Source organism: Salmo salar, chromosome ssa04 (genome assembly GCF_905237065.1).
Source record: "Salmo salar chromosome ssa04, Ssal_v3.1, whole genome shotgun sequence".
Taxonomy (NCBI): domain Eukaryota; kingdom Metazoa; phylum Chordata; class Actinopteri; order Salmoniformes; family Salmonidae; genus Salmo; species Salmo salar.
In genome coordinates this window covers 47,484,202-47,500,722 of record NC_059445.1, presented here as the reverse complement: position 1 = coordinate 47,500,722, position 16,521 = coordinate 47,484,202, and the positions used below count along the sequence as shown (strand labels likewise).

Here is a 16,521-nt window from a genome sequence, read left to right as displayed (position 1 = left end):
CTGGGCCTTATGTGAACCTAATGCATCAGTCCTACATGAAGCCAGTACAGTATGTTTTGCCCTCAACACACAAAGACAGTAGAAATGTGCTGCCTCAGAGGAACTGAGAGGAGAGATCTTGTCGCTGTCAGTCACACGGGGGTATTGGGATGCATGAGAATCAGTCTTTACACACTGATACTGTACTTCAGGCCCATTCATCTGGCTGTCAGCGACACATTACCCGGACGTATTCAGTGTACTCTGGGTAACACAGTAATACTATGTAGAGCAGGCGGGCCTCTCTGAAGTTGTGCTGGGGGTTTGGATATGTGCACTTTTACTAATGATGACAGGTGGGACAGTGGGAGAGAGTGATGTATATGAGAGCTGTCAGTTCCCTTCCTCTCCCTGTATCCTACCCTGTCAGAGGCTGAGGGAAGAGAGGAGAGGACAGGAGAGGAGAAGAGAAGAGAAGAGAAGAGGAGAGGAGAGGAGAGGAGAGGAGAGGAGAGGAGAGGAGAGAGGAGAGGAGAGGAGAGGAGAGGAGAGGAGAGGAGAGGAGAGGAGAGGGAGAGGAGAGGAGAGGAGAGGAGAGGAGAGGAGAGGAAAAAGAACAGAGAGAGATCTTGCAGTGACCCCAGTGTGATCACACCACCTGTTTCGAACACCTTATCCCCATAACAACCATCACCTCCGCTGCCTGCTTGCCCACATCCTGCTAATTGGCCTATGTCGCCTAGACCTGAACACACACACACACATACACAGATACACACACGCACACACACACACACGGCACCTTGCCCAGTCCACACAAACACAGAGCCGCACCCAAAGACAATTCCCAGATAGCTAGCCTAGTGTGTTTACCTGAGTCCTGAGCTGCATTGGTACAGAGGAGAATATCTCTCTCTCAGTCTCTCTTTCTCCTTTTCTCTCTCCTCACTAAAGCATTCTAGACATGTACATCCCAGACATCTGAATGACGAGCCCTGCTGCCACTGCTGTGGCCACATCCCGCCTTCTTCCCCCCTTCTCCATCCTTCTGTAGAGGAGAAACTAAATGAATTGGTTTTCTTTCTCCGGGCGACTCCTAAGAGCGCAGCGTGTGTGGTGATAATGGCGGGTTGCATTGGACAGCCAGGTTATTTAATAAATGGTGGGATGCGTGTCACAGAGGGGATGCAGCGGAACAGACAAAGACACCATCAGCCAGGCAGGCAGAAGAGACAAGACACTTCCTGCCCACCTCCCCTTCTAATAACACCTAGACTAACAACTGTGATCTCCTCCCTGTCTGTGACACGCGCACACACACACACACACACACACACACACACACACACACACACACACACACACACACACACACACACACACACACACACACACACACACACACACACACACACACACACACACACACAGAGAGAGCGACTCCCTGAATCAGACTGATTTGTTTGTCTCCTCACAAGTGTTTGAGGATTCCTTAATGAGGGAAAAACTTTGTATAATCAAGTCAATCATGTCATTCAATCAAGTCGACATTTGTGTTGAGCCCTTTTCAGTCTCGATGATTACAACCAAGCCCGCTCTGAATATTTACTTGCTGCTCCACGCTGCTGGGCTCAGCAATGGCTTCACTGCTACTTCCTCCCCTTGTGAGTCATCTTCTTTTGGAATAACATTCCAGCTGGTGCCCTGGCCTGTGCTCTGCTCCCATACCCAGGAGCTAAATTACCACTGACCATAATTACCATGGAACTACATATCACTGGGGAGTTATACGGCCGTGTTAAAGGATTTACATACCCATGATTGACTTAACTGGCCATTCAGAAATACAGAGATTATATCACACACAGAGATGAGATGTGCAGTACATGCTTAAAGGACAATTATTGAGGTCAAGTACTGAGCTGATATTGTAGAGGAAGCATCCTCAGTTACACACAAGGTGACCTTGAGCTGAAATGTAATATCAAATCAAATCAAATTGTATTGGTCACATACACATATTTAACAGATGTTATTGCGGGTGTAGCGAAATGCTTGTGTTTCTAGCTCCAATAGCGCAGTAGTATTTAACAATACATATGTATCTGAGTACAGTGGGTGAGTGAAGGCACTATGGATGTAATTCTGCAAATCTCTTGCAGTATGTTTGGCTGTGTATTTGCATGTCCATATCGCCTTCACTCAGAATGGACTGGGAGGTTAGTCATAGACCACAGCCTGGAAACAGCAGCCGAGGACAGCGACAGGGTATGAACACCCTCCAACCCACACCGACACGGTTCGCCTACTGCCAAACCATACAAGGGAGGAATCCAAAATTATTCTCCTTACCTTCCCAAACTGTTCAAAATACTGCTTCACATCTTCCACTACCGTGTTGGCTGACAATCCGCCCACAAATATTTTCTTTGTTCTTGTGACCATCTGGGGAGAGAGAGAGAGAGAGAGAGAGAGAGAGAGAGAGAGAGAGAGAGAGAGAGAGAGAGAGAGAGAGAGAGAGAGAGAGAGAGAGAGAGAGAGAGAGAGAGAGAGAGAGAGAGAGAGAGAGAGAGAGAGAGAGAGAGAGAGAGAGAGATGGGTGATCAGGCTTCCATCGCATCACAACACCTTTAATGTGAGTCCAAACATAAGATCAGCTCTAGACTGGCCCCTCCATAAGGGATGGAAGAGTAAGGGAGATAAAGCGAGAGAGAAGAGAAAGGAGGGGCCTCTCTATTGTCATGGTGAGACTTCATTTTGTGGAAAGCATTGTGCACACTCTTAGAAAAAAGGGTTCCAAAAGGGGTCTTCTGTCCCCTCTATCACAGAACCCTTTTGGGTTCCATGTAGAATTCTCTGTGGAAAGGGTTTTACATGGAACCAAAAAGGGTTCTGTAATAGAGGGGACAGACAAAGAACCCTTATGGGTTCTAGATAGCAGTTTTTTTCCCAAAAGTGTATGAGAGGGACCCATTTCCCTTGCATGCTATGAGAGAAAATATAATACTTATTTGGCATGGTCTTTCAGATCTAATGTTGATGCAAACTCTAAAGGCACCCCCTAAAGGCACTCTCTAACCTCAAAAACAGGCAAGAACTCATAGCAGTGCTCCAGCCTGTGGTGAGAATCTGTCAAAGAGGAATGTTTTATTATACATCTAACAATGTCATTTCAGATTGCACTTTACTTTAACAAATACTGCTATCTCTAATCAAAACATATTTCATTTAAACAGGGCACAACAGAGTGTGGCACAATTAAAGCCTCCATTTCATCATTTTAAACGCCACTGACATGTTTGTTTTTGCTCCACAAAACATTAAGGTACTTTACATTTGATCCAAAACACTCAACACTTAAGACAGTCACAAAGAAATACATAATTTATTATTTTTCAAAACACAATTAGCTTGTGCTGGAGGAAGGAATCAGAGTGCATTAAAGCCTCAATTAATTCCAAAGTAGCAGAAATATTAAGGATTATTACCCACGCCATCAGAAAGGGCAACATGGCACAGCTAAGTGCATCTGCAGCAGAGTGTGCACAGAGCATTTAAAAAACACAAGGAGTTCTGGGGGAAATAGGAAATTGTCACAATAAGATAAACAGCGTTAGAACACTGTTCCTTCTGAGATAACGAATGACTCCAACCTCATTACTCACAAGCTGTTACTGAAATGTCCAGAGAAATGATGGCACTCCTTAACATGGTAGTTCCACACATTCATGTATGCACGAGTGCACACACGCATACATACACATACACACACGCACACACCCCAGCACTCTCTTTTCTCCTCCCGGGCCGCAGTTCTCAGGACAGGCCTGCTGGTTTTGACTAGCAGAATTGACTTTTCGTAACAGGTGAGGAGAACATACACAACAGGTTAAGATAATTAACGTGGCAGGTTAGGATAATTAGGTAAAGGTTAGGAATAAGGTTAGGGGCTCCCGAGTGGCACAGCGCTCTAAGGCACTGCATCTCAGTGCTAGAGGAGTCACTACATACCCTGGTTCGATTCCAGGCTGTATCACAATCGGACGTGATTGGGAGTACCATAAGGCGGCGCACAATATGCCCAGGGTCGTCCGGGTTAGGGTTTGGCCGGGGTAGGCCATCATTGTAAATAAGAATTTGCTCTTAACTGACTTTAAATAAAGGTTAAATAAAAAAATAAAAGCTAAAATGTAAAAATTGTCCCTTATGCAACTGCAACATATCCAACTCCAACCAGGCCAGGTCTGAGAACACCCTGCATTTGCACTAATGTGATTCTGCTTCCGGGCCATTAGCATGGAACTCATCCCATTTGTGTGACACCCGGTCACCATGCAAATTGTGGCGGCGGGCTGTTGTGCCGTAGCCCAGGCTGGGGTAATGCAGCTGTATCCTTCCCCCTCCTCCCCAGGCCCTGAGCCTCCAGGGTTATCAGCCCCGCCGTCGTCGCCAGCAACCACAGCCACGACAGCTGGTGATAAAAGGCTATGTGGGTATTTATCAACATCACTCACTTTTATCACTGGCAATCTTGGTAATAGAAACACAAGCCAGTGTTCATCTCTGCTAGCCCTCCTACATCTTTTACAGCTGTTTCACCTGCTTCCCTTGATAGATAATCTGACTGTCTTCCCCAGCCATTGTAAGTCATTTTCAGCGAGGGTGCTCCCCCAGCCTGTCTGTAGCCAGTTAAGTTTTTAGCGCTGTCTTTATACTTTCTGACAGGGCTGCCCAAAGGCTGATGGGATTTCTAGAGCCCTTGAACAACGCAATTACTTTCCCTATTTCTCTCTCCATGGTGACAACAGACAACAGGCCTCTCTCGCTTCTTTCTCCTCTCTAGGGAAATGGCTGCAGAGTGTTTGGTGTTTCCACTGAGTGACTAAGGAGGAGGGGGGCTGTTTGTGTGTGTGTGTGTGTGTGTGTGTGTGTGTGTGTGTGTGTGTGTGTGTGTGTGTGTGTGTGTGTGTGTGTGTGTTAGAATTCCAGTCAGAACAAACAAGCCAGTTGTTAAAATCCAACAACTCTGACGGCTCGTAGAACAGAATAAATCTGCATAGAGTAAAACAAAGTGTTGTGAGACTGTTTTCTGGGAGACTAGCAGGACCTAGGGATGTGTTCCCTGTCCATAGGGATCACTGTCAATATGTCCAGCACACCCTGTAGTCAGTCCACAGACATAGAGGACAGAGGGGAGCTGCAACCTTAACTTCCCCCTCAACTCAACATGCATCAGGCCAGGCTGAGGACACCGACTGCAGCCTCCAAGGACACACTTACCCCTGCAATCATCCACGCTGTCTCTGAATGCATTACCAGCTATGATATATTGTGTGATTAGCTCATTTTAAAAGGACTATTCCTAATCTAAAAAGCAGCAGAGAACTCAGATGAGATAGGGGCTGATTGGTGGGAGGGCGACTCTCCAGTGTGTGTGTGTGTGTGTGTGTGTGTGTGTGTGTGTGTGTGTGTGTGTGTGTGTGTGTGTGTGTGCGTGAGCGCGTACACACTTCCTTGCCTTCTCCCATCCAGTCAGCGCAGGGATTGAGAGGTGGAGGTGATGGAGGGAATTGCAGCTCCTTTTAATAATGTGTTTTAACAGCGAAATGGGCGGCTGTGCTGTACTGTTAATACTCAGGGATTTGTGGATTCAGCGACTGCAGTTAATATGGCAGCCTTTCATTATCTGTATACATTTGAGGAGTTCTATGTGGGCTATGAACAGCGGGAAGGGAGACCAGGTCCAGCAGCAGGACTGCTATAAGATATGACAGTTATGAAGATGTATACAGCACAGACAAGCCAGAGCAATTGTTACCTCCAACATTAAACAGAAAGTAGGTCGGCAGATAGCCTAGCAGTTAGAGCTTTGGGCCAGTAACCAAATAGTGGTTTGAATACCCGAATCGACAAGGTGAAAAATACGTTGCCCTAATTTGCTCCAGGGGTGACATACTACTATGGCTGACCCTGCAAAACAACACATTTCACTGCACCTATCCGGTATGTGACAATAAAAAACATTATCATTAAGATAAATATACTGTACGGCAGTGGAAAACCAGAATGACAGCACAAAGAGCGTATCAAATATTAGATAATTACTTTTTGCACTTACAAAACAGAACAAAGTTCTCGCTCTGAGTTCGACAGGTTTTCAGCTCATTTTTCCAGAGACACAACTAGTGAAGGACACTGACAAGCTGAGAAGGTTCCTACTATGTTTCCTGCAGAACCTGCAAGTTCAGTTAAAAACTATATGACGTTGAGACAAAAGAGGGACAAATCCCCTGTAGGAGAGGAGGTGAGCCCATCCTCCCTGTAGGCTAGTCCGCCCCAGCTTCCCACCAACCAGGGAGACCCTGTAGTGTTCTGTTCTCCCAGAGCCCCGTGTTCCCACGAGTGTATATATTGATCTACTACAGTCAACTACACAGGGCAGTGTGATGGGTTACTATCTCTCTACCTAGGCCAGGGTTTAACCCTCCACTTCCCCAATCAACTGGATACGCCAAGGCACCACAACAAAGACAAGTCACATTTGTCATCACAATTTCCTTATCTGAAAAATGGACACTCCAATATTCATCTAAGATACCGCGTATCAAATCCAAATCAAATCAAATTTGATTGGTCACATACACATGGTTAGCAGATGTTATTGCAAATGTAGCAAAATGCTTGTGCTTCTAGTTTCGACAGTGTAGCAATATCTAACAAGTAATATCTAACAATTCCACAACAAATACCTAATGGAATAAGGAATGGAATGTAATAAGAATATATAAATATAAATATATGGATGAGCAATGACAGAGCAGCATAGGCAAGATGCAATAAGATCAAAGTAGACTATAAACGCCAGAGGTTTCTCAAGGCAGTCTTGGTCCAGAGCACAGCTGCAGTAGCAGCAAGGCTCAGAGGAGGTCTGACAGTGAGGGGTTAAAGCTGGGGAGGGAGCCCCTCACTCTCCCCTCCATCCTCTCCATCAAACCCTTAGGGCCCAGGCTTAGCATCAACAGCACCACTTGATACTGCCATGCTCCTGATTAACTGCAACAGCGTTTGTTGACAACAGATTTTTTAGCCAGGTAACTTTGACTCTTTTCTAAAATAAGGACACTTGTCTGACAACAAGCAATCCAGGCTAAAGCCCTTGCTTGATAAGAACGCTACCCCCCCCCCAATCCTTAATCACAGACAGTCTTGATTATTTCCAAAGCTAGCTGATTACACCGCCAACAACAACCCACTATAGGACCCCCCCCATGAGTGCTTAGACTCCCCATCCCCACTCCCACCCCAGCCACCTCTCACCCCGGTGTCTAAGATCACATAGCCAGCTCTGATTACAGGGTATGGTCCCCTCGTCATAGTCCAGAGCCTCTCAAGGCTACAGCTCACAGCCACCGGGAGGGGGAGAAATCATCCCAGTAAGTTGTGTGTCATTTCTCATGATAAGAGATAGCGGAACACATAAAATAGAAAGGCCCCCATAGCAGTTAGTTGTTTTTAGCTCCGATTCATCTAATGGTAACAGGAAGATTACTGGCATGGGGAGAGACGTCGACTGGCCTTGTTGATGAGCGAGCGGGTGAGAGCACAGAGAGCATCTGTCAGAGCAGTGTAGACCTGATCAAAGCCCTCAACCCTGGGGACACATAAACACTCAACACTCTGTTACACCATGGCCAGCCCAGATAAATATGACATCTGTTCTGTTTGACGACGAATTCGTGCAGAATATGTACTACTGCCGCTATATCAATAAAAGCTTTGTTTAATGTGTGAGTGCATTATGAAAAGAAGAGAGAGAGAAAGTGAATGAACGACAGAAAGATAGAGAAATGGGACAAGAAGCAGTAAGTGTGAATTGTCCTGTGCTAGTGTTCTGTAGCTAGGAGAGAGGTCAGGATAAAGAGGGAGCATTGGGCCAAGCTTCTCCTCTCTCCTCCTGCCCTTTTTAGAACTGGTCCAATCTCAGCTCTAGTGTGCATAAATAGATGACTAATTTGATAATTACAATACAATTAAGGCTGAGGAGATGAGAGAGGGAAAGATGCTTAGTGCAAATGCGGACTGACAGGCCCAAGAACTCAAGCCCAGGATTACACCAGCCATTTGCACAAGGACAGCAAACAAGTGCTGCCACAGATAGGCTGGGACGGGAGAGAGAGGCTGTTAAGCGCAGGGCGCAGGCTAATGAAAGGCCTGGATCCAACTAGTAAAGACCTTTTCAAGCCCCGGTGCAATCAGCAATCTGATGCTAAAGCTTCAGGCCAGCCACCTCCTGGATCAAACTGCAATGCTGCTGCTCTACCAAGTCATTCAGCTAGCAGGCAGGCAGGCTGGCTGGCTGTTCCAAAATGTGCTTTTGAATAAGCGGGTGGGGGGCTAATGATGTGAGCTGTTGTTGTTGTTCACACAGGGAAAGTGATGAGAGTCTCAGGGAGGGAGAGCGGTGTGGAGGCTGAGGGTGACACTGTGATTTAGTGCTTGAGAGAGGCCGCTGTGTGTAGATGGCGCTTTCTGAAAACGTAACGTTGTGTAGTAAACATGGTGAGGTATGGCCCAGGTCTCCTTTTAATCTGACGGATTAGCTGTACTTCACATTCTGCCTGTACAGTTATGAAGATGGATAGGAGCAGCTTATGGCTGATGATAGGACCCTGGAGATGCATGGGCCCATACACAACCAGAACATTCTCACTGCATTCCAATGAGCCCCTGTGTGATTAGTAAAACATTAGCATCCCAATAACAGGCAAGTAAGACGAAGCGGCCAAATCCAGAATGACTCTTAAGAGCTGTTCTGAAATATGAATGTTATGCTAATGAGATACTTGCTTACGGACATATCTTGAGTACTTGAGCAAGGGGAGTTATAACCATTTAACAAATTACCTAGACAATGAGGCTCGGAGCAGTATACTAAAGAGACTGGGTATCTCTGCACCCTTACTTCCTTTACTGGCTATGCCTGTTAGAAAACACAGCATGTCATGTGTCTTCAGAGTACAGAGAGAACATTTTGGTTATTATTTGTAATTTTGAATTAATTTTTTAATGATGCACTTAAAACAAATATTCTAAACTAGCTGGCCTGAGAAACTAGCCTTATTGCCAGTCTATTTAGCTAACATTCCAGTCCTTGTACTCCGTGACATGTGCCAAAGACATTGTGACAATTTCACACGTGACATGGAGTACAAGGAGTGTATTGTTAGCTGAAACAGACTGGAACCAGGCTACTGAGAAGCATGAGAGTCTAAGGGACCCCACGTCAAACCCCATGTCAGACCGAATGTCAGACCCCACGTCAGACCCCATGTCAGACCCCATGTCAGACCGAATGTCAGACCGAATGTCAGACCCCATGTCAGACCCCATGTCAGACCGAATGTCAGACCGAATGTCAGACCCCATGTCAGACCCCATGTCAGACCGAATGTCAGACCCCACGTAAGACCCCATGTCAGACCGAATGTCAGACCGAATGTCAGACCCCACGTCAGACCCCATGTCAGACCGAATGTCAGACCGAATGTCAGACCCCACGTCAAACCCCATGTCAGACCGAATGTCAGACCCCACGTCAGACACCATGTCAGACCGAATGTCAGACCGAATGTCAGACCCCATGTCAGACCCCATGTCAGACCGAATGTCAGACCCCATGTCAGACCCCATGTCAGACCGAATGTCAGACCCCACGTCAGACCCCATGTCAGACTGAATGTCAGACCGAATGTCAGACCCCATGTCAGACCCCATGTCAGACCGAATGTCAGACCCCATGTCAGACCCCATGTCAGACCGAATGTCAGACCCCCTGTCAGACCCCATGTCAGACCGAATGTCAGACCGAATGTCAGACCCCCTGTCAGACCGAATGTCAGACCGAATGTCAGACCCCATGTCAGACCCCCGTCAGACCGAATGTCAGACCGAAGGAACAGACCCCCTGTCAGACCCCCTGTCAGACCCCATGTCAGACCCCCTGTCAGACCCCATGTCAGACCCCCTGTCAGACCCCCTGTCAGACCCCATGTCAGACCCCCTGTCAGACCCCATGTCAGACCCCATGTCAGACCCCATGTCAGACCGAATGTCAGACCCCATGTCAGACCCCATGTCAGACCGAATGTCAGACCGAATGTCAGACCCCATGTCAGACCCCATGTCAGACCGAATGTCAGACCGAATGTCAGACCCCATGTCAGACCGAATATCAGACCGAATGTCAGACCGAATGTCAGACCCCATGTCAGACCCCATGTCAGACCGAATGTCAGACCCCATGTCAGACCCCATGTCAGACCCCATGTCAGACCCCCTGTCAGACCGAATGTCAGACCCCATGTCAGACCCCATGTCAGACCGAATGTCAGACCAAATGTCAGACCCCCTGTCAGACCGAATGTCAGACCCCATGTCAGACCCCCTGTCAGACCGAATATCAGACCCCATGTCAGACCGAATGTCAGACCCCATGTCAGACCCCATGTCAGACCGAATGTCAGACCGAATGTCAGACCCCCTGTCAGACCGAATGTCAGACCGAAAGTCAGACCCCATGTCAGACCGAATGTCAGACCCCATGTCAGACCCCATGTCAGACCCCATGTCAGACCCCATGTCAGACCCCCTGTCAGACCGAATGTCAGACCCCATGTCAGACCCCATGTCAGACCGAATGTCAGACCAAATGTCAGACCCCCTGTCAGACCGAATGTCAGACCCCATGTCAGACCCCCTGTCAGACCGAATATCAGACCCCATGTCAGACCGAATGTCAGACCCCATGTCAGACCCCATGTCAGACCGAATGTCAGACCGAATGTCAGACCCCCTGTCAGACCGAATGTCAGACCGAAAGTCAGACCCCATGTCAGACCGAATGTCAGACCCCATGTCAGACCCCCTGTCAGACCGAATATCAGACCCCATGTCAGACCGAATATCAGACCCCATGTCAGACCGAATGTCAGACCGAATGTCAGACCCCCTGTCAGACCGAATGTCAGACCCCATGTCAGACCCCCTGTCAGACCGAATATCAGACCCCATGTCAGACCGAATGTCAGACCCCATGTCAGACCCCCTGTCAGACCGAATGTCAGACCGAATGTCAGACCCCCTGTCAGACCGAATGTCAGACCGAATATCAGACCCCATGTCAGACCGAATGTCAGACCCCATGTCAGACCCCCTGTCAGACCCCCTGTCAGACCCCATGTCAGACCCCACGTCACAGACCCCATGTCAGACCCCCTGTCAGACCGAATGTCAGACCGAATGTCAGACCCCCTGTCAGACCCCATGTCAGACCCCCTGTCAGACCCCATGTCAGACCCCCTGTCAGACCCCATGTCAGACCCCCTGTCAGACCGATTGTCAGACCCCATGTCAGACCCCCTGTCAGACCCCCTGTCAGACCGATTGTCAGACCCCCTGTCAGACCCCATGTCAGACCCCCTGTCAGACCCCCTGTCAGACCCCATGTCAGACCCCCTGTCAGCAACAGTGTCCTGGACCCCTTTCCCTCCCTGGCCCTACCGTGTCAAACCCCCTGTCAGCGACAGTGTCCTGGACCCCTTTCCCCCTCCGGCCCTGCCGTGTCAAACCCCATGTCAGCGACAGTGTCCTGGACCCCTTTCCCTCCCTGGCCCTACCGTGTCAAACCCCCTGTCAGCGACAGTGTCCTGGACCCCTTTCCCCCTCCGGCCCTGCCGTGTCAAACCCCATGTCAGCGACAGTGTCCTGGACCCCTTTCCCTCCCTGGCCCTGCGTGTCAAACTCTGAGGAAGTAACAGTGTCCTGGACCCCTTTCCCTCCCTGGCCCTGCGTGTCAGACTCCAGCGTTGAGCGCATTTTACGTCGGACGTACAGTTACAACCCACTTACGACCAACTGGTGCAACCCGGCCCCTGAGGACTCAAGCTCCACAGCAGCATTGTCTTACGTAAAAGAGCTTTGCTGCATTGCGTAGGAGTGACGCCACCTGACGTAAGACAATGCCACAGCAGAGCACTGCAGCCCCTGCAGGCTATAGCGGTTATACTGTTAACTGTTATAGCCATTACACCGCCTGATTAGCCTGACTGACTATTACGTTTAGACCTAGGCATCATGTTGTGAAGTGTACAGATATGAACAGAAACCCCATCAGGACACAGTAAAGAATGCTTAGTGATGTACAACAGTACGCGCTGAGTAGCCCCTAGCCAGGCAGGGCAGGTGCCCCAGACAGAGGCCCCTACTGCCCCTTGTCTCCACCCAGCTGTGGACCATGTTCCAGGGCCAGTGATACAATACTACATAGAGTGCCAGTGCCCTTCTCTAACTGCACCAGCATGAAACAACACCCTGCAGAGGGAGAGAGAGAGAGAGAGAGAGAGAGAGAGAGAGAGAGAGAGAGATAGGCTGCATCAGAGGTTGTCAGCTCTCTGACTGACCCCTACATTAATGGGTATTTTGTTTCACTGGACCTCCATCCCTCACTGTAAACTGCCTGTCAATCTGGCCCCACCCCCGGCCCCTGTCGGCCCTTGGCCCAGTGCCATCCTGAGGGTGGCCTGGAGAGCGGGCCACCTAGGCCAGATCCAGACTCTCTCTAACAAGCTGCCTTATAGGCTGGAGAACAGAGGTCTCGAGCTACACACCACTTCAACCCTTGTGTGAGGAAGGGAGGGAGGGCGCCTGTAATAAATCAAGCGATATGATTTGTGCTCATTTGTGCTTTGACAATTCTAGAAAAAACTAAACTAAATTTCAGAGAAATAGGCTCTATTCTGTAAGCAATAATGTTTTTGATAAAAACCTGATTTGCCTGTAAATCATTTGTGACTTAAAACCATAAAGGCTGGGTGAGATAATAGTCTTCGTCATAAACAGACATTTAAACATGGAACGATTAGTCAGTGCAATAACATACGCCATCTCTTCTGCTGCCTATGGATCTGTAATATAAACGCCGCTGCAACAGCAAAGCAACTCCCACCCAGTAGTGTCACTTTCTGACTTCTTCACTTCTCACAACTGCTGTAGGAGGATGTGCTCTCATGTGTCCCCATATAACATTGATACGACAGAACATTTACTTCAGAAAAAACCTTCTTGCCTTACCACTGTTGCTAAGGAGTAGGGGGAAAAACAACAACCAGGGGATTAACTTCCAATTACGACAATGGTTCTTGTGACAACCCCCCCCCACCCCCCCAACCCCCCACAGCCCAGGATGGAGCTGTGCAGCGTAGCAAGAAGTACTGCAGCTGCTCTGCCTCTGGGGGCCAGGGACAGATGAGCAACAACACTATGGCAACAGCAGGAGCAGAGCAGAGGAGCAAGAGAGGAGAGGAGACAGGAATACAGCTTCCACTTCTCCAACTCTCTCTCTCGCCCATCTCACTCTCTTTCCCATTCCCTCTCTATTTTCCATACTCTCGCTCTCTCTCCCCTCTCTCTCCTCCTCTCTCTTCCTCCACCCTGTTCATTCTACCTCACTAGCATCAATATGTGGCTTGCTAAGGTAATGTCTAAGTGGGTCCTCTGCAGCGTTTCCACTTCACATACTCCAAACCGGTTGACCCAGGAATATCTCTGAGGTCAAACTGATCCTAGGTCAGTGAACATTACTTTAGTCTTATACTTATATAAAAAAGAGACAATGATAAAAACGACTGAGAGAAAAGCACTTAAGGAACAGAGAAAAGAGGGGTAATGTTAGTATCTGGGGGGAGTGGTTAGGTTGAGCCACACTTGTTTCGAGGAAACCATACATAAAATGAATTATTTTAACAAATATTTAGGAAGAGGTCCTTATTTCATGAAGTTTGTAAAGGAAGAAACCTCATATAAAAAGTGGTAAGCAAGTTAGGTCCAAAAAATAATTTTCACAAAGTCAAATTAATGTATTGTGTTATAGGTTTCATGATGCTTGTACTGTATCTAAACCAATGTAGATAGTTTTATATATCAGTTGGGGTCTCTATAAGATACATTATGAGGTCCTAAATGTAGCATGAAAGGGCATCCTTGTAGCTATATGGGCTAATATAGCCAAAATGTTTGCCTTGGGGTAGGTTGAGCCAACGGCCCCCATACCGCATACAAATGATGATTACATTTTTTTGCAATGTGTCATGCATATCCAGGGTTTTTCTGCCATTGAAATCCTTGGGCGGGGCACCTACTGTAAGCATTTTTTCGGGTAGCCTAGAATAGTAGGAAATGTGATTTAAAATTGTAACATTTTCTCTCAGCTGCATGGCGAAATGTGTAGAATTTCAGGAAATGTGCTTTAAAACTGCAAAAATGTCTCTCAGCTCCATGGGAAAATGTGTAGAACTGCAGAAAATTGGATTTAAAATTGTAACATTTAGGGCCTCCCGAATGGCACAGCGGTCTAAGGAACTGCATCGCAGTGCTATAGGCGTCACTACAGACCCAGGTTCGATTCCATGCTGTATCACAACCAGCTGTGATCGGGAGTCCCATAGGGCGGCGCACAATTGGCCCAGTGTCATATGGTTTAGGGGAGGGTTTGGCCGGGGGGCTTTACCTGGCTCATCGCGCTCTAGCGACTCCTTGTGGCAGGCCAGGCGGCTGCAGGCTGATCCCCGGTCGTCAGTTGAACGGTGTTTCCTCCAACACATTGGTGCGGCTGGCTTCCGGGTTAAGCGGGCCGGTGTTAAGAAGCGCGGTTTGGCGGGTCATGTTTCAGAGGACGCATGACTCGACATTCGCAGCAATAAGACAAGATCGAAATTGGGGAGAATAGGGGGGTAAAATGTCACACCCCTGTCACACCTACCACCTAAGCCCCTATTTGATCAAGAAATAAAACCTAATATGAACTCAATGTGCATTTTTATTGTTACAGAGCAGACATCATCATGCCCCATGTATACAAATACAAAACAAGCAGGGGTCTAGCCCCCTTGAGGTTCTTGAGAGAGCAGTCAAGGAAGTGAGACAAGGGAACAGTGGCGGCCCGCCCATTAGGGCATTAGGGGTGGCACCCCACTTGTGATTGGTCAAGGTACAAAAAGTACAAATACTTGTATTTAAAAAAATCTATATCTTTTATAATTTAGGTTTTATATTTTATAAATTAGGTTTTATATGCTCACAAAAATGCAGTAAATGGATACATTTTCCTGTTTAAAAAGAATATTGTTCAAAACAAGTTACTTATTACTCTGCCCCTCAGTGAATCTGCTAGCAGCAACAGATGAAGGTGAACTGCCCCAATGAAATTTCCGGATTTCATTGCATAAACAGCACAAAGTAAATGGACAGTCCTGGGGCATTCAAATGTGCGCTCAGTCAGAACTTCTAGGTTTACTCTCCCTCCCAATGAGTCTCTCGTGCCAAACGGCTTACTTCCACAAGTGAGACTAGATCTGCTCTATCATGTACAAATGGCGCAATAGCAAAAAGCTAATTATAATTAACTTGTAAATAAATAATCATAACAGTCATGGGAGCCTGGGACCTGATAATCCGGATATCTACATCCAACAAGAGTCGAAGGACAGAGGGATACACTAGCTAGAACCTTCTCAGTGCTGATCTTGTATGACCAAAACCATGGCCAATATTGTTTCCCCCCATGTTGTTCAGCAGGTTCTACTGTAGGTGACAGGGGAACAGCATAAAACCTGGTGTATCACAAAACATGATCATATTAATTAGCCAGCTACAGTCATTTTGAGAAACATTGAGAAATAGTTTGGTAGATGTCTGGGTCAAAAGAACCAGTTATCTACCTTTGATAAGCAGCTAGCTACCTATAGCTACTTTAGCTGGTAGCTTGCTACTGTAGCTAGTTAGCTCCCATGCCAATTTCAAGTCTTTCTAAACTAATATCTGACTAACTCGGAAATATGAAGTTACTTCAGAATGAACGTTAACTGGCTAGCGCATCATGCTTTGTGACATTATGTTAGGTATCCTTAGCTAGATCATGTATTTTCACTTATTGCATCTGCATGCATGCTTTGTTCGTTTGTTCGTGAGCTGGCTGCTCATTCTAAATAGTATCATCGAATCTGTTCAAAACAGTGGCAGCACGTGCAGCAGTGTTCATTCAGTGAAATAGGTGTATTTATGGTGTTGTTCAAATGCACAGATAGCTTTATATATCTTCTCAAAGAAACTACCGGTAGCTCGAAAACTTGGCATCATAATTCTGTCATGGTGCTTTGTTGACAACTCCAACCACCACCACCCCACCCTCCCCGAACTCCCTTCAAGCAGCAGCAAGGGATGAAAGAGGTACATTGTACCTGTGTGAAAGAGAGACAATGATAAAAACGACTGAGAGAAAAGCACTTAAGGAACAGAGAAAAGAGGGGTAATGTTAGTATCTGGGGGGAGTGGTTAGGTTGAGCCACACTTGTTTCGAGGAAACCATACATAAAATGAATTATTTTAACAAATATTTAGGAAGAGGTCCTTATTTCATGAAGTTTGTAAAGGAAGAAACCTCATATAAAAAGTGGTAAGCAAGTTAGGTCCAAAAAATAATTTTCACAA

At 47.2% G+C, this 16,521-nt stretch overlaps 1 protein-coding gene across 23 annotated transcripts in view; it reads right to left on the bottom strand.

The window, feature by feature from the left end:
- Positions 1 to 16,521, bottom strand: part of LOC106603292 (RNA-binding protein Musashi homolog 2) — a 303,576-nt gene that overhangs the window by 206,065 nt on the left and 80,990 nt on the right. For all 23 annotated transcript variants that reach the window (XM_014196759.2, XM_014196763.2, XM_014196771.2 and 20 more), the window contains exon 6: positions 2,332 to 2,424. In XM_014196759.2, the coding sequence (XP_014052234.1) occupies positions 2,332 to 2,424 (93 nt within the window). The remainder of the gene's footprint in view (positions 1 to 2,331; positions 2,425 to 16,521) is intronic.